Here is a 26,437-nt window from a genome sequence, read left to right on the forward strand (position 1 = left end):
GTTTGTATCTGAAGGGTATGTTTATGAATATCCAGAGGTATTTGTATCACTAAATTGGCTTGGCTGATAAATCAAGTGCTTGTAGGAAGTATTTCTATAGCTACATTTTCCATGTGTAAAATGTTCTTCCTAGGTACCTATGTAGTAACAGTGTCCTATCCAGTGCAAATTTGAGTGAACCTTTTGTGGACATTGTAATGAAGTTGTGGTATATCCAGTTCTGGGACAGCAACACGTGAACATCATTTGCAGTATTTGTATTAGCCATGAAAAAAAAAATCATTTAGGTGTCACCATGATGCATCTCATAGGAACACACACACATTTTCTTTTTTGTTGGTTTAATGATCATCTTATTTGATACTGGGGATTGAACCAAGGGGTACTTTACCATTAAGCAACATCTCCAGCCCTTTTTTTATTTTTTATTTTGAGACCAGGTCTCAACAAGTCACTTGGAGCTTCTCTAAGTTGCAGGCGCTGGCCTTGAAATTGTGATCCTTCTGCCTTAGCCTCCTGAGTTCCTAGGATTATAGGTGTGTGCCACTGTGCCCAACTTACTTTTTATTAATTAATTTATTTTTTCTGGAAACCTCTCCTGAAGAAGAAAAGAGCATTATTAGGCTTTGTATACTTTATATAATCTGCTTTCGAAGCCTAAAGTATAGTAAAAATTTCAGGTATATTAGGTCTCTTTTATTCATGGAAAATATTGCTCTAAATATTATCAAGAACATCAATAGCTACAATGTTTTGACTCCTTGTCCTTTGAAAGTTTCATAGGGAAAAATTGCTGTTTCCATTATTTTATTGCTAGTATTGCTCTATGTAATTGCTAGTTTTTCTTGGCATATTCTTTGAATGTTTTCTTTTAATGCAGTAAGAAAAATGGCTTAAGCCCAAATGCCTATACCTATCTTGGAACAAGAAATGATTTTAGAGAGGGCAGCTCTCCACAGACTGGATCCAAAAGGAATTAGGGAATTATCTTTCTTTGAAAGAAATGGAGTCCAAGAAAGATTTAATTGGGGTCAAATGGGCTTCCATGTTCTTTTTTAGGTCAATTTTTACAATTTGGGACATTTAGTTTGTTGCTGCATATATCCAAAATAGCTAATGCATACAATTTCAAATTAAGTTCTGTATATAAAACATATTAAAATCCAAACTAAATTCTTTTGATTACTTGCTATTTGGTGATTTTTTTTAATTATCTGCTTATTGATCTTTCAAAACAAAGCGTAGTTATCACCACTATGTTTTTGTAGGCACAGTTTTCCTCAGAATCAATGGTTCCACATCATCGTTCTTTGAAAACAAAAACCCTTAGAAAACTCTCGTGGCCTCAACCTCACATCTTGATGTTGTTCACAGTTTTCTTCCCTACATTTTCCCTGGTGCTTGACATGAAGAAAAGTGCTCATTTGAAGTTGTACAGTTGAATTAATAATAAATGAAAAAACAAACTTCTAAGATCCAACCCTCTTTAAAAATATAATTGAAGCTGGGTGTGGGGGTACATGCCTGTAATCCTAGTTGCTCAGGAGGCCGAGGCAGGAGGATTGCAAGTTCAAAGCCAGCCTCAGCAACATGGTGAGGCCCTGAGCAATTTAGCGAGACCCTGTCTCAAAGTAAAATATGAAAAAGGTCTGGGGATGAGGCGGTGTTGGGTTCAATCCCTTGAACCAAAAACAAAAACAAACCCATTTATCACAGTGCTTGGATTAATTTTAATTTTCTTCTAATTCATTAAGGCATTATTAAACCTATATTTCTATAGAAAGCTGTTGGGCTTTGAGAGAATATGGTTTTACTATTCAGAAAATTGAAAGGTAGTAGTTAGAGGGACAACTGATAGAAATGAAAATGGTCGGGCTGGGGTTGTGGCTCAATTGTAGAGTGCTTGCCTAGCATGTGTGAGGCCCTGGGTTTGATACTCAGTTTGATTTTGTTCAAATAAAATAAAGGTCTATTGACAACTGAAAGAAATATTTAAAAAAATTTAAAAAAGTGAAAACGGCCAAAGGATGTATCATTACTTGACTTTATTAAATGTTTGAACATCAGTTGCCTGGGGGATGTGTGGCTTAGTGTGGGATATATAGCAACTAATAGTACAAAATATCTGCGTTGCATTGACTATATAATGATAATGTCCAGATTCTGGTCTGTGATGCACTTCTGCACCCCACACCGCTCCTGCAATTTTACATAGCATAATGATTTCTAATTTTGACTTTTAAATTTTATTTATTTTTATTTCCCTATGTAAAACCACAAAACTCTGACTTTCCTCTTAAAATAAGGCAATGAGTAAGGACAGCAGAGGGAAATGTATCTATAATTAGTTCCAAGTCATGCAGCTTCCCACAGACTTTCATAGGAAGGTCTGTGGTTTGGCTTTTATATTTTTCCCTAATTGACTTTAGGATAATTTTAGAGATTTTTTTGAAAACAGGCTTCTGTTTTCAAAATTTTTAAATTCTATTATTATATATGCTTTTGCATAATAAAAACTAGCTTTGCTGACCTCCCCTTCCATGATTCAGGTTAAAAAGAGTAATTGAAAGTTAGCTTCAACAATGAATTCTTTAAACAAATTTAATGAAAATCAAATTAAAATTTTTAGTTTAATAACATTTATAGTTTGACTGCTCTGAGCCCATGTTTGTGCAGATCCCAGTATTGCAGGGATTCTCAGTCCTTGAGTTGCTGAGCCAGGGGACACAGGTCCCAGTTCTGCAGGGAATGTCAAGAATTCATCCACTAGGTTCCAAGGAAGCATGGTCAGAGGAGAAGCAAGTTGGCCTCACGCATACCCTAGGAAGCTTTGTGGGAAGCTCTTTGAAGTCTGATTTGCCCAGATGAGTTTGCTAGGTAGAGTAAAGGGGAGGAGAATCTGGAGGAGGGATCGTCAGAGCCAATGCATAAACATAGCAGGTAAATGGATCAGAGATGGTGGGAAATCAGGAAGATATGAGAATAGAAGTAGTGGCAGAGCAAGTTTATGTTTTGATTTCTCCCTTTGTGTGTGTGTGTGTCTTGAGTTAAAGGTCAAAGTTAGAATTGTGGGTGTTCTCTTGCACACCAGTCAGTGGGTTAGTAGTGAGATTAGGAGGGGATACCACCTGTATCCTCTGTCCAACATGCAACTTTAAACATGGGTCCCAATCCACATTTTGTAGTTCAATTGCATGTTCAAGTTGAGTGCTAAGTGAAAAAGAGACAATATGACAACTTGGGGATACTGAAGAGAAAAAAAATAAACCCACAGTTTTGCTAGAATATAGTCATCCATGTCCCTGGGCTTTGAGGTTGCCTCATGGTTACATGGTTACATCCACCTGTCTTTGCTCCTGGATCTTGTAAACAGGTTATTTTGGAGATTTGGGGGAGTGTGAGGTAGATGATAGGCTGGTCTAATATCAGAAGATTGGCGTTAACTATGTGTTTTGCTCACCTAATTTTGGGAGGCAAGCAAAATGTAGACAAATACTATTTCTACACATTTTTAAAAAAAGTGTTGAGGAATGTAAGTTCCAGGGAAAATCAGTCTTATTTTTGTTTCTTCATCTGCAGTTTGTACACCTATGGAAAGGGCAGGCTGTCTTTTGGGGTTTCAAGGTATAAAGTTCTGGCAGTAGTTTTGTGATCATGCCAATTGCCAATTAGAAAAAATAGCTCCCATTCTGTCCTGAATGCCAAGAAGATATCAGTTTCTAAACTGCATGTCAGTGTTTGATATTTATTGGATAAAACATCTGTCCTAATTCTTCAGTTTCCTGGCTCCTGTTGTAGTTTTACTTACAGGGGATTTTCCTTGATCCTTCCTTTAGCATTAATTTTTCTTTGGCTTGAATTTCAGAGGCTACACTGAGTCCTTCAGATAAATTTTCAGGGAACTGTTTGGAATAGGCCCTTAGTTATTTATCCCATCTATTATTAAGAAAGCTTCAAAAATAAGTTTTTTTAAAAAGCTGAAAACCCTGTGTTTTGTCAAAGAATGAAACTGCATTACCCTGTACAGTTCAGTTACCCAGTGATTCATATATTCATCATAAGGGTCTGTATTTGCCATTACTTAAAAGAACACATACACACCTCCTTTTTGGAGCTTGTGGATGAATTATATGGGTACCCCATCAGTAATTTTCTTTTTTGATTTTTTTTCCTTAAAAATTTAAATTTTAGCCCAAAGGAACGAATCATGTATATATTGTACTTTCTGATACATTGTACTTTTCTTTAAGATTCTATAATCATTCTATCAGAAGAAAATAATTAGGGAAAAAATGGTTTGACCCAGAGAAATGTGTGAGGACCAAGTCCCAGAAAGAGCAATCAGGGAGAAAAATGGCTACTTAATACAGGAATATTCATAGTGCTTCATTGAGTCTGGAATGGAATGTAAGATAAAGCAAATAGAGTTGGGTAGAGGAAGATGAATCATTTTGAGAACTAGGTTCATAGTATTCATTAAGGCTGGACATTAACTCCATTGTCCTGGCTTCCCTATAAAGTTCTGCGCTCCAAATTGAACAGAATCTTTCTTTTGGAAACAGTGTATATAAATGTATATGAATCACTGTGAACACAGTGTCATCATAAATTTAAATCATGTGGTTTCCCAATATTGGATGGTTTCCTAGATCAGAGAAAAATAGAGCAAAATGGTGAGCTAGTGTTATCCTCAGGAGAGTCGATTGTGCACCGCTTAGTTAGCAGTCAGAAAATAGGAGGGATACAAAGGCTTTAATTGTATAGACAGAGTTTGTTGTTATTTGATCCTGCTGTACTGTAGTTTACCTTTGAAAGACATGAATAAAAGCATTTCCCAAGTAAATTGGTAGTAAATTTGAATTTAGAGGTCTAGGATGCAGGAACATTCTCATATTTTCCATAAATTCCTTAATACCCACGGACTGCATTTGGTTCTCCTTTCTAATCAGTAAGTGTTCAGTTTTCTAGATGCAAGTGCTTCTAAGAATGTGAAAGTAATAAAATATATTTACTAACGCACCCTTTACTTTTACATTATATCCATTTCAATCTGTCTGCTTGGGATTATATATCCTGTCTGCCACTTTTCTATCACTTCCCTGATTTGTCACACTTCATAGAGACTTCAACACATTGAAAAGACCATCTGTATAAACCAGTACACACACACACACACACACACACACACAGTAGATTTATCTTTAGAGTATAAATTGACAATTATTTCTAATATTTTTTGGTAAGTAAGCTTCAGCAAAGTATTACAAATGAGTAATAATTTCAAGGAGAGGTGTTAGCAACCATACGTGGTTTATGCAAACAGTGTTAAAAAATGTTCTAAAATAGAACATTTACACCATCTTAATGAAAAATGTCATAATGTATCAAGTAGAAAAAAAATCACTAGATCTTTAAGGACTTCTGTCACTATATGTGCAGATGTTTTTAAACCATACAATTATATTTAAACCCACAATTCTTAATTTTTTCATGCCAGGGGCTAAATGACTTGTTCCCTTTCTGAAACTTTCTTTTTTAGCATTTGCAACATCATGCAGTTCGGTTATATTTCTTTAGACGTGGAATTTCCTGCATCTGTTCTTGGCTTTCAAGACCAAATAGTTTACATGGAATAATCCTGGGCTCCAGAACTAGACCGGGCTTGCCTTGGATCCAGCACTGCTGTGTCATTGCCTGTGTGACCATGGGTGACTTATTGGCCTTTCTGAGCTCTGGCTTTCTCTCTTCCACATGAACATAATACCCATTTGTCTTGCGAGCAAGCTGTATGAATTAAATGAGATCACATATGTAAAGTGCCTAGATTAATAATTAACAACCATTTTCCTAAACTCATTCATATGGCTGGCTTCCTAATTGTTTTCTGTATTAAAATAAAGCTTGATTAATGCTTGATTTCCCCAAATTCTCTTCTCATGAGCCACATGTATATTCATAGGCAAGATTTGCTAGAGTCTGTAGAAAGAAACTTGACTCTTCTCAGCACTATGTATGTGCATAGCTTCAATTTTTTACTACAATTATTATTATTATTGGTGCTGGGGATTGATAAGTATAATAGTTTTTACTTCTCTACATACCTTTAAAACTCTGTTCAGAATCCCCCATGTTACCATTACTTGGAAAGTTTTCTTGACATACTGTTTACCCTGTGCCCTTAAAAAGTCATGTTTTGTGCATTTACAATATGTTCTCAAGTTATTTTCTTCTATCTAACTTCCTCTTGCCTCCTGCCTTTGACATATGCCTTCATTCTGCTACTACTAATCATAGTACTTCCTTACTTCAATTCTCCAAATGCCTCCCTTTCTTCCAGTATACACAGAAAAAGACCTGTGTCAGTGCTCCTGCCAAGATCATGGCAGGTGTTAAACCTTGTCTGTCTGTTGGGGCAGGACTGAAGGAAGAGTTCTAGCTTCCAGATGAGCTCCTTGGTCACCCATGTCTTGACATCAGTTCTCCTAAAAAGTGGTCTTTTGGGAGAATGTACTGGTCTGCTGTACAACAGGCCAAAGAAAAATCTGACTCTGGTAAAAATGGGCAGATTACATTGCAATCCGTAGAGAGCACCATTTCTTAAAAATAATTGGTCTTGATTTGAAAACAAGTATCTCAGATTTCATTTTTCCCTCTCTATTCTACATGTCTTGTCCCATAGGAGAAGAGAAATAAGTCGCAGCAGGTCATGGATTCTGCACCAGGTCATAGATTCTGCAGAAGGAGGGTCGTTAAATAGAGGAAACATTATATCTATGAAGCTGGGTGGATTTAAAACATTTTTGCTCAGGTAGATAGTTTTCTTCAGTTTGTGCATTGTTCAGTTGCCATATTCCGATTCAGATAGTGTCTACTGACTCCAAACTACAACTTCAGAGGCAGGTATTGTTCTGTTTGTTATGTCCATACAATAGCTCTGTGACATAAAAATTATCATCCATTAGTGGGTAAGGCAACATGGAGGCCCAAAGAGGTTAAATTGAACTGTGGCCACACATTTGTTAAATGATCCCTTCTCTTTGAATCTAGATAACTTTTCTTTTTTACTGTGCTATTTTGCTTTATTTTAAGTATCCATTTTCAATTGGAGAAAAAGCTCCAAGTGAGTTAATTACAGTGGAGGTAAAAAAAGGAATTCAAATTAGTAATATCATTATCTCTCTCTGTTTCTAGTTTGTGCGAAGCAGGTACCCGATGAAGCATCTTCCACTCGAGATTCAAGCCTCACGAACACAGCAGTGCAGGGCAAGCTAGTGTCTTCCTTTCAGCAGCACACCAAAAAGGCGCTCAAGCAGGTAAGAGAGCTGCCATCTGTCCTCTTCCTTCCGTTCTGCCTACCTAAGGTAATGTGTTCTGCTGATCAGGTAAAATAAATAAGAACCAAACCATCAGAAAGCAACAAACACATTCTGAGTTCAACTTCTTGCATAATATTTAATATAATCATTTTAGTCCACACTAAAAAGTAGGGGAGGCTTGGCTGAGGACTCAAATCTGACATAGAGGAGGAATGTTCTTGGAAACACACAAAAAAAACTTGTGTTAAGATTTTTGTTGGTGTGTGTAAACCAATTGGGTTCATAAATATATTGCATAATTTGAAAATAATATCTCTATGATCTCATTGTGCTTATCTGATAGTTATATAAAAACAAATGATAATTTTCTTTTTCATTTTTGAGTTACAAATATCTACCTACATCTAGAATATCTATCAATATGCGGTGTTGGATGCTGTATGAAGTTATATGGTCTCATGCTAATGTCACATGCGCTTTGTGTTGAGGTGGTGGTGAGAGGTAACAGTTTTAAGGTTGGCTCTGAGCACTGATACACCTCAGTTGGATCATTGTTACCCGCTCTGTGAATCTAGATAAGCTGCTTTTCCTCTCTGATTCTCAAAGGCATTCTCTAGAAAATGTGGACATGATAGTATACGGGGTTGATCTGAGAGTTAACTGGGGTGATGCATTGGAAGCACATGGACATGTCTGGGCCATACTGATCACTCAGGAAGCCTTAGCTACTGCTGTCACTCCAGCAAGTGCTGAATTGTTTGAAGAAAAAGAAGAGATGTTGTGGTTAGATGGGACCATCACATGAGGATTATATTAATCATCCTAGCAGTGAGTGGAAGGTCTATGTAACTGAACCCAAGTTCCTTCTGTGCCCTTGTTCAATTGCTTTCCTCTTACAACTTCCTTTCGATCAGAATTCTGTCCCAATATCCCGTAATCTGTTCACTCTAACCAGGACATAAATAAAGGTATCATTCTGGTAATATGAGTAAAGAAAGAGAAACCATGTATTCTAAAATAAAGCTAATTAAAGAAACAAGCCTCACCAACCTCTAAAACTTCTTAATGCTCACACCCAACCTCTTAGACTTCCTCACTTGAATCAAAGTGTGAAATATGATATATCAAGAACTATGTAATGTTTTGAACAACCAACAATTAAAAAAAATAAATAAATAAATAAATAAAATAAAATAAAAGATGTTATGTCCACCGAAAACTGAAAAATAAATATTAAAAAAAAATTAAAAAAAATAAAAGATTTTTGGAGAGAAGTATATTACCTTTCATTCTGAATTAACTATTGAAATTGCAACATTGCCATTCTTAATATTATCTTTTAGGTAATAATAGTATTTCATCCTGCACAGATCTTTGGGGCAACTTTCCATTAATATTATGGCTTTTTTTGGTTTTTGTGTTTTTCAAATAAGTTGTAGTTGGACACAATGCCTTTATTTTATTTATTTATGTGGTGCTGAGAATTGAACCCAGGGTCTCACACATGCTAGGCAAGTGCTCTACTGCTGAGCCACAACCCCAGCCCCTCATGGCTTTTTTGGGAACATTTTAGAGACCAGAGAACAAAACTGTAATTACTGTTGAAATTAATTGGTGGAATAAAGGATGAAGTAGATAGGGAAATCTGAGCAAAAGCTTATTCAGGTGGCAAATAAGATGTAGGTAATAAAATAGCAAGCAGGATGGAGCAAAGATACAAAACTGGATACTTGTATCATGACATATAAGAAACAGGAACGGGAATGGAATGGGAACATAAATGAAACTCACACTTGTGAAGTGCAGTGATTTGGAAAATGTACACACCATGAAATCTTCTAGTATGTGGATGGGAAAATAAAGATTCAAGTCTGTACTGTTATGTATCATTATTTTTTATTTTCTTTGTTTCAGTTTTATATTATTTGAACATTTTTTATAAGTCCTAAAGTGTTATACAACTTTAGGTTAGCAGTGTTTTGTTTTGTTACGGAGCATGTTTATGAGAAGGGCCACTTGCTTGCTTGTCCTGTAAGCTTCTTGATGCCCTAGAAAAGTTATTTATTCATTTCTTAAAACTTCTATTTTATAACCAAGTAGCAAATTAGCAAGAGAATATGCCTCAATATGTAGCAGATATGCTAATATTTGATTAATAATCAAATTCATATTGGAAATACATTTAGAAGAAAAGCTGTCCTTGCAGAATTTTGCCCAGATTCCCTGTAATTGCTGATTTTTTTAAGACAACATTTCAAAAATTGACTGAACATATGGCATTTTAATTTGTAACAGCCACAGCAAGATTGCAGCTTTCTTTTCTTTCAGATAGTTGAATGACTGTGACCATCTATAATATTTTGTAAAGTGTGTTATACAAATATATACATATATGTCAATGTGCATGCTTTGTGCTTAGGAATATATATTTTGTGTGTATGAATATAAGCACAAGTCATTATCACACAAACTTCATTAGTTGAATGACCTTAATGATAATTACATTAGCTGATGATTTCATTATGCCTTTATTTTTGCATGTACACTTAATCCTTATATGAATTCTTTCGAAGTGTGTACTCTTATCCCTGTTTTTCCAATAAGGAAACTAAGGCTAAGAGAAGTTAGATAATTTGTCCCAGATCACCCAGCATTTGAATATTGGAAATGGTATTTGCATCCAGAATTATAGTTTCATATTCTACCCTCTTCACCAGTACTGCCTTTCAGCACATAGAATTTAAGTAGGGCAGATCACGTTTTTGGCACAATTCAAAGAAACGTATATACTTGACTATTTGTATAGCATCAAGACAGCAATATAATATAGTCCTTTAGAATACCATCTCTAAACAGACTGCTCACGTTTAGGACCAGTGTATATTAATAGTCTACGTTCAAATATATAAGTCACTAATATTTTATTAGAAATATATCCTGATTCAATAGGTCTTTAGTTATCCATCTATAGCTTTGCTGATGTAGATTTTTAGAAAAAAGTAGGTGAGAACAAGAACAAAAATCTCTTAAGAACCCAGGAACTTTTAGCATCATAAGTATAGCAAAAAAATAACAACTTAAATCTCCTTGCAAAATAAGCTAGTAATAATTTCCTAGCCCCATAGTCCTTAATCTTCCTCTCACCTAAAGCATGTTAGCAAGTGGGTTCTTTGACATCCCTGCATTGTTGATTGCATTGTAGGTACAGGTTGGGCAGCATGCTAATTCTAATGCCCTGACTCTTCACATGGAATATTCTCATTGCTCCCAAATTATTGGTTCCATTTTACTTTCTGATCATCAGAACATTATTTAATACCACATGTTGAGCATTATTCCATGAATATAATACATTGTTATTCCAGTGGGTTTCTTTCTGCATACACATATGCAGAAGACTGGAAAGTAGCAGGTTGATTATTACCTTGTTCCCTGTCTTCTTTCCGCTTTGGTATTTTAGATGTCATGATCCTAAAAAAGCATAAAACGGTTAGATTTTGGATTTTAAAGATAGATAATTAAGAAAGATTAAGTTTTGGAAGTTTTTAAGCAAACAAAGAAGATGAAAGAAGGAGGGTTTGCTCTGCCGCAGTGGTGGGGTACAGGTGGATGCCACCTTTCCACGTTGTCTCTGGTGCTTCTTTGCACTTTCTTCACTGTGTATTTAGAGTGGGAGAATTTATTCACAAAATTCTTTCTTGATAATGCAAGGCAGGTAGATTCTTGGTGCTTTGTTTCTTTAGGTTCATATGTTTGACCAGGACTATGAATGCCCAAGGTTTTGGCGAGCCATAGTGGTTTCCGAACACGTATGTCAGAACTTAGCATAGTCGCAAGAGTGTGTGTTGTCATACCTGACTCAGCCAGCTGTGTTCTGTGTATGTATCTCTGATTATTTAAGTGTTAGCATTGACAGCGTGTGATGTTTTCAGATTGTCGGTGAGGGCTAATTGCATTCAGTGCATTCTTAAGTCACTTTGTTGATGATGTTTCTCCACTAAAATAAAGCAAGCATTAATTTAAAATTCACAGTTAACACAAAAATTTCTGATTCCCCATTTTATTTTTCCATTAGAGTAAACACTAGAACTGTTTCTTTTCTTTTTTTCCTCTCTTTCTTTTTTTCCAAATTATCTCATAAGATTTCTGTGTAAAAATGAAATATTTGTTTAAGGGTCTCTCCCCTCCACCTTTTTTTTTTTTTTTAGACAAGAAAACATTGTGGTGTGTTTCTCAAGAGAAGCAGTTTGGTCAGCATCTTTTGATTTCTTTCCTTTCACTTAAAGCCAGAATTGAATTGATGTGTAATATAATCTTTATTTTTCTAGACTGATTTAGCTTCTTATGCTTGTTTCCAGTAATTGTAAAGTTTAATGTACGTTTATTTTCAAGCTTAAGCCTGGAAACCTCTTTCTCATTGAGTAATACCTGGAAGTCTCAAGCTTGGTAAGTCTAATTATAGTCCTCTTGATAACGTCATGGATACAGAAATTTCACTTTACCTAGTTTGAGCAGTAGAACATTATAATGTGACCAGCTTGAATGGTAGACTGCATTTATACTTGCTGTCTGCTTATGTATTTGGTATAATATTGCTGCTTTCTGGGTTTAAAATGATAGGATATAAAATTGATCAATAAGATAACCATTAGCATAGCAAATTACAACTAAGGCTGTTGGAGGAACCTTATTGATAATATACCCGTGAAATGAATGTTGGCTGAAATAGTAAGACTGACTACATAATATTGATGTCAAATCCATGTTATAGACTAACGATCAGGCCTACCTGATCAGGCCTGGTGTGGAATAGAAAAGAGCCCAGCTCCCAAAGATGGCACAACAGAAAGCAACAAAACCTTCTTTTAAGGTACCTTTATACAGGGCACATCTCCCCAGCTACCTAAAGTAGCCCTTCTAGTCCTATTTTCTTGATCTCTTCTATGGACTTATACTTTTCAGACCATGGAACACTCCTATTTAGATAATTTTAAATTAAATTGCATGTAACATACATTTGTAACATAATATGCAATAGAATTATCTTTCTTGGAATTTTTGTAGAAACTCAAAGCTGAAAATGTGATACAAATATTCCTTATTTTGAAGAGAGGTGCTAGACACAGCCCCAGAAAACTTAGAGAGGCCAGATGGTCTATTGATCATCCCCCAACAGCTATATGAAAAATAGCTCGAGACTGATTACGGGTGTGTGTGTGCGTGCGTGTGCATGCATGCACGCGCGCGCGCACACACACACACACACACGGTGGGAGGAGGTGTTAGGGAGGGGGAGGGAATATTCCATATCTTGTATTCTTATATTTTGAAGCATTATGAGACTTGGAGAATTCTGCAGGCAGAGGGCTTACCATAATGACTGAGCAGAAGGAATCAAGATATATTGTATGCAGTGGAGCAAGGATACTGAGTGTGCTTATGGCCTGAGTGGGTGCTGAACGGTTAGACAGCCGTGGTGGATTTGTTAAGACCTTGCCCAGGAAGCCTGCCTCTCTAGATAGAAGAGCCCAGGTGTCTAGGTCTTATGTTTAGGGGAGTCCTGGAGGTGGATCATAAGGTGCATGGTTGATGTCCAGGTGGAATGTAGTTTCAATTGCTCCCTGTGAAGACCTCTAAAGTCCCCACTAGTGCAGCCCTAAGAATCTCACAGGAGGCCACTTGCCTCCCAGAAGGCTCAGATGCTATAAGTATGATGGAACTAGTTAAAACAAATTTGCCTTTATTTTCACTCCTCATTCTCAGTGCTGGTGCGTGGGGAACCTAGAAAGAAAAGAGGAGGAAATGGGGGGTGAGAAAAATCAGGAATCTCTTTCCTAATAAAGTTTCTGATCTGAGGTATAGGCATAGTCTAGGGAGTGGAGAGGGAAGCTTTTTATTTGACTCTATCTTTTCAGACTTGAAAATGAGACTGTAGAAATACTCAAAGATGATGCAAGAAACTATACATTTTACATAAAATATTCTTCAGGAATGGGCCATAGAGTTGGTCAGAGTATTTTGAACAAAATATTAGAAGAAAAAAGTTAATTGTTGATTATTCCATGCTGATTTCAGTCTTGTAGATAAAGCACTTATGGATTTTCGAGAGATAAATGAGGGCTTTTCTATTTTGATAAACTTATTTTTGAGAATTTTCATTTCAATTCAGTAAATGTTTACTGAGCACCTAATACATTGCAGGCATTCTTCTGTATATTTGGTGCATGTCAGTGAAAAAAAGCAAAGAAATCCCTGTCTTTTGTAGGGTCTACCTTCCAGGATGGGGAAAATGATATTTTACAGTGTATTAGAAGGTGATACGTCCTTGGGAAAAAATAAAGCACAGTCGGTGGTGGAGATGGAGATACAGTGGGAATGTGTTCTGAGCAGAGCCTTCAAGTATGTGAGGAAATGAGCTGCCCAGGTTTCTGAGGGAAGAGTGTATCAGCCAGAGAGAAGAGTTAATGTAAAGGGTATATGTATGCCTGATATAGAAGGGACAGCTCAAAATGATCGAGAATTACTAAGACACTTGTCTGATGTGTGAGATATGCCATGCATTTCATACAATACAGCCTTTGCATATAAAACAAGTAAACGAATAAAGGCAAATAGCAGGTGTTTGTTGGAGGATATCCCAGGCTTCCTGTTTTCTGTGCCTTATCTCCATCTTTGGGCGGAAGGGCAAATATGGTGATGTCAAGCTGTGGGGAAAGGACCAGATTCACAGGGCTGTCTTTGCAAGGAACCTATGTCCACTGTTCTGGGACACCTGGGCAGCCATCCTGAGAGTAGTTCTTCACTGTCTCTGTAAATTTCCTAGTCCTCGTTCACAGCCACTCTGGTTTTCATTTCATTCCCTGAACCACCAAAGACCTGTCCTGCTAGGGGTCTGGTCATTGCTTCATTTACTGATGATAGATATCACAATGTTCATATGACTGGGTTCTTCTTGTTGCTTGGGTCTCATTATCTTTGTCACCACCAGAATGGCCTCTTCTGACCTCCTAATCCAGGTTAGTTCACCTATTCCCACACCCCACTCTGCTATCTTTACTTTTTCTGGCATAATATTCTTAGTACTGGTGTGTGTGTGTGCGCGCGTGTGAAATTATTTTGCTTATTTTATGCATTTCCTTGTCAGTCCTTCATGAAAATATAAAATAATTAAAATAAAATTTTGTTATGTTCAGTACTATGAATCAGCAGTGCTTACATGGTAGTTCAGCAGAAGAAATCCTCAAAAAATCATTTTATTTTTGTAGCATGGATAAATTATAGAAATGTCAAAACAGCATATATTGAGTATTTACTTTGTGCTATAAATTGTGCTAAAATACTATTCTGTAGCTTTCTTGTTTGAAGCATCTTGCCCACACTTTTTTTTTTTTTTTTTTTTAATTTTTTTTTATTGGTTGTTCAAAACTTTTTTTTTTTTTTTAATTTTTTTTTATTGGTTGTTCAAAACTTGCCCACACTTTTGTCAAGGGTTTTTAGGGACATTTGTCCAACTCAGTTACCCAGTATTATAAAGCTAGTTAGTTAAGTCTTTCTTTGCCTCTGTAACCTTGTAACCATTGTACCACACAGCCATTAAGAGAGCTCTGCAGGGGTTGGTGTTGTAGCTCAATGGTAGCACACTTGCCTAGTATGTGTGAGGCACTGAGTTCAATTCTCAGCACCACATATAAATAAATAAAATAAAGGTCCACCAACAAATGAAAAAAAAGTTCTGCTGAGTCCCTAGTTTCTCTGCATATCAGCACCTTAGAAGACCTATATTAGCCAGTATCTATACTTGGTAGTTTATTTTAATACTTACATTGTGCAAACTTGTTTATTTTGATGGTGGGAGTGGTATTTAGTAAAAAATCAAAAGTGGCTGCCCTTAGACTGAATTTGGCCCATAGTTATCTGTGTTTGTCTGATAACATGATTTCAAAACCGGAAAGCTCATCTAAAAATCTAGACAGCAACAGCTCATTCTGATGGCGGGGGGGGGGGTGTGTTCTTGCCCACTGCAGCCTCTTCCGTTCTCACCTGCAGGTCATCCTGGCCCCAAAGGGATTCCATGTTTTTTAAGATGATTTTGAAAAAGAGATATGCAGCATGTTTGAGTAGTTGATGTGCATGAAGTTGAAAGCGTAGTTACATGAAAAAAAAAAAAAAAAACAACCAAGAAGCCTTTACACAGCCAGCCCTCTTTACTTGGAGGATGCACACTCCACTCCAAGAGACCAGGAGCCTCGTAGCCTCGTAGACAGAAGTACCTGAGTGTTCTTGAGAAGGGTCACCCAGGAGGTCCCAGGCATATCTCAATGGAGGTGACCTTGGTTTTCTCCCTCAGTCAATATTCTGATATGCTTGGAAGGAACCTCTGAGCCACATCCCCAGCCCTATTTTGTATTTTGTTTAGAGATAGGGTCTCACTGAGTTACTTAGCACCTCACATTTTGCTGAGGCCAGCTTTGAACTCGAGATCCTCCTGTCTCAGCCTCCCTAGCTGCTGGCATTATAGGCCTGCACCACCATGCCCAAGTGAATGTTGGCATGTCAAGTGAATCTTGCTTCCAGGAAAGTGAGCTAGACTCCTAAAAATGACCACAGATTCACTCTAACATGACTGTGAGTCTAGAATGCAAAATGAAGATGCCCCTTTCCTATTCTGATGACTGAGCTTTGACCTGTCTGAGTTTGCTGAACTCCCTGTGCTTCACTGTTGTCACTAGTGTCAGAATAAGAGACACTTCCGAGCTTCCGCTTATTTAAGCCCCTACAAATATCATTTAGGAATAATAAATTTAATGTTTATTTGTCAGAGATAAAACAAAAATATGCATGAATACTTTTAATATATTTAGAATACTAATTTTTGTGACATGATGGTCATTTGGTTTTTGTCCATATAAGCAATTGGTGTTGCATGTCAGAATTTAAAAAAAAAAAATATTGTGTTGAGAAATATTGCTTGAATTTTCTAAGTATGAAGTACATATTCAGAAAACAAATCATGCAAATGGGCAATGGTTAACAATTTCTTTTATCCTGTCAGACCTTAAAATTTAAAATTTTTCCTTTTTTTATTCTTTTTAAATTTTTTTCTATCATGATTTATTTCTGCTAAGTTTTTTATATTAGAGTCCTTTTAGCTCTAGAAATTGAGTCCAAATTTTCATTATTTCATTTATTATTTACCACAAATCCTTCAAAAAGACATATGATCTTTGATTTTTTTTTCTTGGGGGAGGGTTACTGGGAATTGAAATCAGGGACACTGGACTGCTGAGCCATGTCCCCCACCCTATTTTGTATTTTTTTTAGAGATAGGGTCTCACTGAGTTACTTAGCACCTCACTTTTTGCTGAGGCTGGCTTTGAACTTGAGATCCTTCTGTCTCAGCCTCCCTAACTGCTGATATTATAGGCCTGCACCACTATGCCCAGCCCATCTTTGATATTTGATTGTAGATTCTAGACCTTTAGTTTGTTTCTCTCGTTTTTTCAAAATTTATCTAAAATAAATTCTGTGACTTCACATGTATATATACACGCATACACACATGCACACTGAATATTTTTTAGTGCATAATATTTTGCCAAGAGAAATAGTTGAATAATATGTAATGCATGACTTCTAAAAATTTACTCCTGTTTGTTCTTTTGTGAAATCTTACATTGTGAACAAAGGTGGACTTAATTATAATTTAAATCACTGTGTTACCTCATTTGGTTACATTATTGGATTGTTAGGTTAATGTCTATAAAGTGCTTTGAGTTCTTATACAGGACTAGAGAGATTTATGCAAGTATGTGCACAATTTATGTGCAATTATGTATACTCCTTGGAAGAAAGAGTAAATGTCTTAAATATTTTATAGCACATATGCTCTCATTTGCCATATTATTGACAGCAGGCTAAAGGTGAGAAGGATAGCATCTTATTAATCTTTATACCTCTTGTCCCCCCACAGCGCCTGATACTTTTTAAAAGCTCTGTAAGCATAAGAATCAAAGGGAACATGTCTTGTGTAATCATCAGTATCTGCGTCATTTATGATAGATTGCCCCAGCCTTTCTTTCTCATCTGGCTTTAACTCTTGTCTGAATATGCCTTCTCTCATTTATGTGGCATTTAAGTTTTCACTTCTGTAATTACTTGATTGCTAAATCTTATGGTCAACAAGTTGAACATTTAGCTAATACCCTGAGCAAATAACCTGACATGGTTTTTGACAGCAAGGGAATATACAGTCGATGCAGTATTTCAGGAAATTCTGACAACTGTTAGTCAGAGATCATTAATCAAGTAACTGAGATGTTGTAAAATTGGTAGAAATTGCACAGAAATCAGGAATAAAAAGGCTTCATACCGTCTGTGGCCAGCCTTTTAACCTTTCGAGGAGTCTTAGCATTCCTGTTAACTGTGAATTTAATGTTTCTTCCGCTTCATGTGCTTAAGACACCCTCCCCTTTTTTTTTATTACAGGTAATTTTCTGCATAAAGCAATCAGTTAGATTAAGCTGTATTTCAAAACTTTTAAATGTCTTTTATTACATTATCATGACCATGGTCGATCATTTAGGAAACACAAAGCACTCCCATTTGGACAGATTTATTCTCATATCTTTTTTTTTTCCCCTGGATTTGCCAGAACCCCGTCCTGTTCGTGTTCTGAAGGTTAATGCCCAAAGTCAAGCAGACAGAAGCCAAATGCTGCAAGGTTTCCAAGATTAGGACTGATTCCCTTCACAGAAATAAATGATTCCTGCCATGTTCAGTGATTTTGTGCAGCGCTCCCCACGGCTGAGTGAATGCATCAATACTGTAGTTCTTACATGCTGTACATACTGATGACACTCGGTGTTAACTGATTGAGCTGTGCACTGGAGACGACGCACCTGCAAGAGGAGTGCAGACACATATATTTTTATCCTGGTTTTGAAATATTTATTTTACATTTATTTTACGTGGGAGTCATAGTTTCAAATTCCATAGGCTCTCAAGCCACACTGCTAAGGTAGAACACACCGTTAAGTACTGCTTTATTGTCAGAATTATACTGAAATGGTCTCAGGTTTATACCCTTTGCCACAGCCCAATTTTATGCTTTTGAGGGAAAATTATATGAAGGTGTCTATTAAGAATCCTGACAAATTAGGGGCTCTGTGGAATGTAAGTCTCATAAGAGGTTTGAGCTAATGATGGGCAAGTGGATCATTTAATTCAATTATGAGGAATCATTTTGGCTACATTTTTATGTTATATTTTATTATCATGTTTTATAGGCTTTGAGGCAGCAACAGAAAAGAAGAAATGGAGTCTCAATGATGGTAAACAAGACTGTTCCTCGTGTTGTTTTGACACCATTAAAGGTGTCTGATGAGCAGTCGGATCCGCCTTCAGGTAAAGAGCTAAAATATTTTATGCTTGGCCAGTTTCTTCTCAGAGGAGACTTTCTCACTGAGAGAGATGTCATGTTTTTTTTTTTTTTTTTAACTGAATAATACTAACACTTGAGGTTTGGTTTAATTTTTTTTCACATCTTTGACTCTGCAGTGATTCAAAAATATAGAGTCCTACCCAGTTTAAAAAATATATAAGAAGTGAAGTCATCATGAAATGACTTCATTTGCTATTGTCAGTAGATGTGAGGAAATAACTGGTGAATCTAGGTGGATTTTGTTGCTGCTTTGGCTTTTGACTGCTGAACTTTAATGGTGAAGCACATGCTGATTTGAAACACTAGCAAAAGCAGTTCTGCCATGAGTGTGATTTTGTTTTTCAATCCTCTCCTGCAAAATCTGGAATCCTTTATTAGTTTTGTGTTCTAGTAACATTCTTCTTACCTCGGTGCGGCCCTGACCTTTCCTTCCAATTTACCTCTTGTCATTTTCTCAGCTGTATACCATTGTATTTATTATTCTATTAATGTTTGCATTTTCTGTCCCTGCTTCAACATAAAGTTATTCATAAAGGTCTGATCTCTCTTTTTCTTCAGGAATCCCCTCTTCCCTCATCATTCTGTCTCTGTTTTGTCTCATCTTTCACTGGCATCGTACTGTTCAAGATTATTCATGGATTTTTACAAAAGATTAGACTATTTTAAAAGCTATCAGATCAGTAACTGAGTTTTTGATTCTGCTATTAAGCCATCTGTTCTTGCTTTTGGTCCTGTTTGATTGATTTATTGGGCTTTTCTCTCTTTATCCAGTAAGGGAATCAGATTGTGGCCAAAGGTACTATATTAACTCTTAGAAAGAAAGATTGTATCTATGGTTCCTAAAACAATTTTAGATTTTTCTTTTCAAGGACAGCAAGAGGAAGATAATGGCATAATAACTATTTCCTTTTTTTAGGATCCGAATCTAAAAATGGTGAAGCAGACAGTTCAGATAAAGAAATGAAACATGGGCAAAAATCTCCCACTGGAAAACAAACGAATCAACACTTAAAACGATTAAAAAAGTCTGGTTTAGGTGAGTGATCGATAGATTAACATGTTATATTTTAGAGATGTATGTCTTTTCACATAAGTTATGGAGCATTCCAAAAACTTTTTTAAGTGGCCAAACAAGGAAATTAAAATATCCTTCCATCTATGTAAACCAAAAAAAAAAAAAAAGAAAAGAAAAGAAAAAGTAAAAAGAAAGAAATATTATAGTTATAATGGAATGGTCCTCAGCTTATAACTGAATTTGTGAATGCCATTATTAGATTAGGCAGAGGTAAAAATAACCAACTTAAAATATGTATTCAAATAATTATCTTTCTAGTTGTAACTTTATCTAATGAGTAATATTTTGTCGATGTAACTGGGTTTCCTTGTATTATTTGCTTTATGGGTGAAAATGCCACTCTTACAAAGGCTTCTTGAATTGGATAATACATTGTCTTTGGGGTCTGCTGCAGGAAAGCTGTTCTGCTTTGATTTCTGTCTGTGCTGCTTGAAATATTTAGTAGCGTGTGTCTGAATGGTGAGCATGGCTGAGAAACATGGCACAGTCCCTGGGTCTGGCTAGGGGGCATCACGTTTTTCTCCCAAATAGTTCCTTTCTAATAACTCTTCACCAGGGACCCAACTGCAGCTTCCAGAAGCATTAGAATTAAAAAGACAAAAATAAATGCATCCTGGTCTGTATATTATAATTCTTAATCACCACGTCTTGTTCAATGACCTGGACCTGATGGCTTCATTCAAGTCTTTTGGTTATTTCACTTGTGAATAGGAGTAATGATAGTAACCTGGATCATTATGATATTTTTGTAAAATGGTTAGTAGAAACTATGAATGTACTGACCTGGACTTAATTACTGGTTCTGCCTCTTACCTTTTTCACAACTTAGGAACTTTCTTATTTGCAGAGTTTATCTTTTTGTATCATTCAAGTGAGATTTTTAACAGATTTATTTATTTTTGGTAAAGTTTTTTTTTTCTTTCTTTTCTGTTGCCTCCTATATGCCAGGCATCTTCTTAAATGCTTTGAATAAAAAGCCTTTTAATACAATTTATATATCCAGGAAAGTAGAATTTATTTTTATTTAAGTTCTTTAAATATAGCATAATTACCTACTTTACATTATTTCTAAGGCTAAATAATTACACAGTTATTATCTAACCCCAGATATGTACTTATGTATAACCACATGCACATGTACTCAGACTTGATTTTTTTCTTGTCTTCTGGGTGTTGTAAACAGCACCTGAAATGGAAAACGATAGCGGGAGAATGACAGAGAATGTCCTGAAAAGTACATAAATGCCCCAAACAAAACCATGTTGCCACACATAAAGTGATTAAAAGTTCAATGACCTTTATTTAGAAATGCCTGCTGTCAATTTCAGTAAAGTCAATGCCATGCGATGAAGTGAGAAAATTCAAGGCACAGCCTCCCCCTCCCCCCAATTTACTTAGCTAACTTCAGGGCTGAAGTCAAAAGGACAGTTTGCCACTCTGTGTCATCAGGATCCTCCGGGGCTCCAGGCTTTAGTCAGGATAGCTTCCATTCTACTTGGAGACATCTTGAAATCCATATTCAAGCAGATAGAAGATCAGAATTCTTTCTCTTAACTCTGTTTACATTAGAGTCAAGCCTGCTCCTAGACAATCCTACAACCACTAAACATTTTATCGGTTCAGATTTGTGCTGGCAGAGTATTTTGGCTGACTTCTGAGCAACTTAAAAGAGTAATAAGGGGGCTACCAGGGTCGTCATTTTTAAAATTAATTAATTATTATTTTTTTAAATTTATGTATGACAGTGGAATGTATTACAATTCTTCTTACACAAATAGAGTAGTTTTTCATATCTCTGGTTGTATACACAGTATATTCACACCAATTTATATCTTCATACCTGTACTTTGGATGACAATGATCATCACATTCCACCATCATTAATAACTCCATGCCCCCGCCATTCCCCTCCAACCCCCCTCTGCCCTATCTAGAGTTCATCTATTCCTCCCATGCTCCCGCTCCCTATCCCATTAAGAATCAGCCTCCTTATAGCAAAGAAAATATTTGGCATTTGTTTTTTTTGGATTGGCTAACTTCATTTAGCATTATCTTCTCTAACTCCATCCATTTACCTGCAAAATGCCATGATTCTATATTCTCTTTTATTGCTGAGTAATATTCTATTGTGTATATATGCCCCATTTTTTTAATCCATTCATCTATTGAAGGGCATCTAGGTTAGTTCCACAGTTTTGCTATTGTGTGCTGCTGTAAACATTGATGTGGTTGTGTCCCTGTAGTATGCTGTTTTTAAGTACTTTGGGTATAGACCGAGGAGAGGGATAGCTGGTTCAAATGGTGGTTCCATTCCCAGTTTTCCAAGAAGTCTCCATACTGCTTTCCATATTGGCTGCACCAATTTGCACTCCCACCAGCAGTGTATGAGTATACCTTTCTCTCCACATCCTCACCAACACTTATTATTGTTTGTATGCATAATTGCTGCCATTCTGACTGGAGTGAGATGAAATCTCTTCTCAGAAAAATAAACAATCTGTGAGGTGATAGAGAGCCTACATCTTGGGAGAAAATCTTTACCCGTCACACTCCAGATAGAGCACTAATCTCTAGGGTATATAAGGAACTCAAAAAGCTAAACATAAAAAAAAAAAATCAATAAATGGCCCAAGGACCTGAAGAGACACCTCTCTGAAGATGATGTACAATCAATCAACCAATACATTTAAAAATGTTCATCATCATTAACTAGGGTCATTTTTAACTTGCTTTGTGTTAGAGTACAAATAGGAGAAATAACGAATCTACTTCAGTGCAGGAAGGGAGAAGGGAAATCACTTTCACTGGTCACATTTAATACTGTGGTCTAGACATTTTGATATGTTATTTCAGTTAAATCTTTCTTTAGTTTTGTATAGTAGAGTGATTTCCATTTTATAGATAAAGAGACTGAGGCCCAGAAGGGTTAAGAAGGTTGCTCATAAATGGCACAGCTAACATACAAGCCAAGGCATATCTATCCCCAAAGTCCCAGCCATTCATCTTGGATGGAATCCAAATGTCAAATCATCCAGCCTGTATTTTGCCCATGTAGGAACCACCGAGAAGCACCCAGCTCTGTAATGTCATGAGGAGTTTACCTGGTGTTGACAGTGCAGGTGCTGGAGGTATAGATTTCTGTGTCCTTTGTGATAACAGGGACACGAAACGGTGGGATCTGAGATAAGTCAATTAGGGTAGAAACCTGTCCAAAACAAACGGCAGGTGATTACTGGGAAGGACTGCAGCTGACAGCCTAACCTGGCAAGCAGTGGAACAGAGTGGCCTATTTTGTGCCATTGCAGTCAGAAGTGCTTATTAAGCTACCAATTTATGCCCTGCAGTATAAAATGAAAAAAAGAAAACTGGGAGAAAGGACCTTAAATATAACTGTTCCCAGACAGTTGTGATATTCTTGATGGTCTCTTAGAATCAGGATGTTTAGTTCCCTATAAGGCATCTTTGTGAACATTCTGCTCTCTCTTTGCCATTAAGTTGTTAGCTCCTTGGAAACAGTGACCTTCCTATGGATCTTTGCAGTCCTTACTGTACCCATTATATCCCTCCTGTTTAATATTTTCTGAATAAGTTTTGAATGAATGAATAATTCAGATTTACTGAATTTCATTCAATCTGGATGAAAGATGCATCTAGTCTTATGTCTCCTTGGATAAAAATGCCTCTATGTATTTGGGGAAGGTCATTCTTTGTGAGGCCCTGTGTAGCTGTTGAACCAGTGCATAGGAAAGATCCCACCCCTGAGCCCTTAGCCAGCCAAATGGCAGTAGCTGGCTCTTCCTCATCTGATTCTCCCACTTAAATCCCATGTCTAATTCAAATAGTATCTGAAGTGTGGTTTTAACTTTGCTTGCCTCCTTTTGGTAGGCGTAGCTCTAGATAGGTACTAACTTGTGGAAAACATTCTGAAATGAAAACAAATGCCACAAGTCTGTTATAATTTGAGAGTTCTGAAACAACATCCAATCAAAATTGAACTTCAGAGTATAAGTCTAAATTGTCATTGTTATTGTGAGATTTCCCTAATAGGAAACAAAACAACAATAACAACAAAAATACTTGTAATCCTCCCCCAAGCGCTTCCTCTTGATATCTGGAAACCACCTAATTTGTCAAATTGTAGGATAGTCAACCTGTTTACTTGGCTCTTGGAATTGAATGAGTGAGCTTGTGTGGTTAAGCACACAGTGGAACCCTGTGTTTTCCTGAGGACTTAATAGGGGACCCACCATAGCCCTTTCCACACACTTTCATATGCCCACTTTCCCTGGAGAGGATTCCCAGCTACACAATTTAAAAAATTACTATTACTATTATTATTAGTAGTAGTAATAATAACCAGCTACACAATTTAAAAAAAAATAGTACTAGCAGTAGTAGTAATAATAACAGCAACAACTACAATGACTTTCCTCAGCCATTGTAATTCTGATGGTAATCTTGGTGTTCATATGAGAATTAAGTCATTCAGCATGAGAACCCACTGCTCTTGATGTAGGTGTTTCCTTCCTTTACTCTCTGCCAAGGTTATGTGTGAAAACTGAGTATTTCCCTGAAGAGCCCTCTGATAAATAGACTTGGTAATGTGGGATGAGTGAGTCCAGCTGAAAAAAATAATTCTAAATAGTGTTTCTCTGATGATGATGATATAATCAAACAAAAAATTGGTCTGTCCCTCTCCTTTTTCTGAGTCAAGCATGGTAGAAAACACAGTTCCAATATGCATAAAACCAAATTCTAACCATGTCTACAGGGGTTCTTTTATTATCACAGGCCACTAAACATTAGTCTACCAAATAACCGGAGCAGAAACCTCATCTGATGAGATGCAGGATAGGTGTGGCTGCAAATGATGTTGAAAATACAGATTTTTTTCTTGCCTAATCAGTATTTTCAATGTTCTCTGTTCTTGTCTTTGCAAAGGATAAAACTTATTATTTTAAGTCCTCCCCTATGGAGTTTTCTGAGAAAACCTTAATACTTTATCATGTCACTGTCTTTATAGCACTAAGAGCATGGATTTGTGAACATTTCAAAAAAAGTTTCTTAGTGATGCACTGCCTTATCACTTGCTTCATATGTTTGCAATTATTTAGCTTTATGTTTAGAGCAGTTTTTAAGTTCACAGTAAAATTGAGCTGGTGTACAGAGACCCCCAAGCCCCTATCCCCCACCCACCCACCCACACACACACACACAATCTTCACCTCTATTGACATTCTGTGCCTCATGGTTGTATGTGTTATTGTAGTTGGTCAACCTCCATTGACACATCTTCATCCCAATGGTTTACTTAGGGTTCACCCTTGTTGTGTATATTCTTTGGGTTCTCACAAACAGAAGGTGACTTTGCCATTGTTTTAATAATTATTTTAATAATGGCAAAGTCACCTTCATACAGAAGAATTTCATTGGCCTAAATATCCTCTGTGCTTTGTTTATCCCTTTCTTTCTTGTTTTGTATTTCTTTTTCTAACATTTTCCCCTAAAAGTTCCTTGGTTTCAGGGTCATGAATCTAAATTAGTTTTTAATTATATTTCTTCCCACCGAATAACACCCGATAAAAAGTGCTTGCTAAGCAAACCCAAGCTGCTGAAGGATGTCTCTGAGGGGGGATTTAATACTGTCCTCATTGAGCCCAACTGAAATTCATTCATATAGTTACATGAACATATTTGGCTTCATATATTTGTAGTAAAGAGTTACTAACTATTCTGTTTTTTTAAATGGTTACACCTTCTTTAAATAAATCAGTACAGAATAGTATGAATGAAATTTGAACAATACTCCTACACCCTCTCATCTAATATTATTCTCTGTGTTTTATAAACATCAATATTTCTTAATGTGCACACATAGCCAGATCTTACTTTACACCATTATTTTATTCCACTTTAATTAGAAGTACTAAATTTAATTAATTTTAGGCTAATTAAGAAACAGAAGTAAAACAAAAAGACCAAAATTGTTAAATATTTGCCCCAGGATATAGTCATATGTCTCCAAAGATAATAAAATTAGGAAAAATAAATAGGAATGATTCTCTGCTAATTATTCATTTCAATTTTGGGCAATATATTATAAAAGGGAAATAATTGTCTTTACAGTCTCACTACTTCCATGTTTTTGTTATATTATTTTTTAAACATCAAGGCAGGTCCCTCAGAAAACACAGCAAGTCCCAGTTTTGTCCATTTTGAAGAGTCTTTATTTAGCCAGTTGGTCTGCTCCCCATAGGACCTATCACTGCCTCTGCGAGGAACAGCCCTGAGCCTGAGCATTTTAGGATATTTAAAGGTAAAAAATTCATCTGGGTTGATGTAGCTGCAAGAAAGCTTGTACAGAAGTTGAATTGGGCAGTTAGCAAGACAATGCAATGGGTACATTGGCATTTCCCACAGGACTTTCCAGGTTGGCAGAGCAGCAAGCAAGCAGAAGGGAAGTGGAGGTCAAAATGACTCTGTTCAGTGCAAGTTAGAAAATGGTTACTCATGTCTAGACAATGAATCTCTGACAAGGTACATTGCCCAAGAAAAATGGAAACCAAAGAGTACAATTGTATAAGAATTGCTACTTTGTGTTGCCAA

At 36.4% G+C, this 26,437-nt stretch overlaps 1 protein-coding gene across 2 annotated transcripts in view; it reads left to right on the top strand.

Moving 5' to 3' along the window:
* Asxl3 (ASXL transcriptional regulator 3) overlaps nt 1–26,437 on the top strand; it is a 179,784-nt gene that overhangs the window by 79,751 nt on the left and 73,596 nt on the right. For both annotated transcript variants that reach the window (XM_046428402.2, XM_058573934.1), the window contains 3 exons: nt 7,192–7,313; nt 18,602–18,719; nt 19,673–19,792. In XM_046428402.2, the coding sequence (XP_046284358.1) occupies nt 7,192–7,313; nt 18,602–18,719; nt 19,673–19,792 (360 nt within the window). The remainder of the gene's footprint in view (nt 1–7,191; nt 7,314–18,601; nt 18,720–19,672; nt 19,793–26,437) is intronic.

The sequence above is a fragment of the Marmota monax genome, unplaced genomic scaffold (genome assembly GCF_021218885.2).
Source record: "Marmota monax isolate L192 unplaced genomic scaffold, Marmota_monax_Labrador192_F-V1.1 WCK01_AAM20220418_F8-fsc00031, whole genome shotgun sequence".
In the NCBI taxonomy this organism is placed as follows: Eukaryota; Metazoa; Chordata; class Mammalia; order Rodentia; family Sciuridae; genus Marmota; species Marmota monax.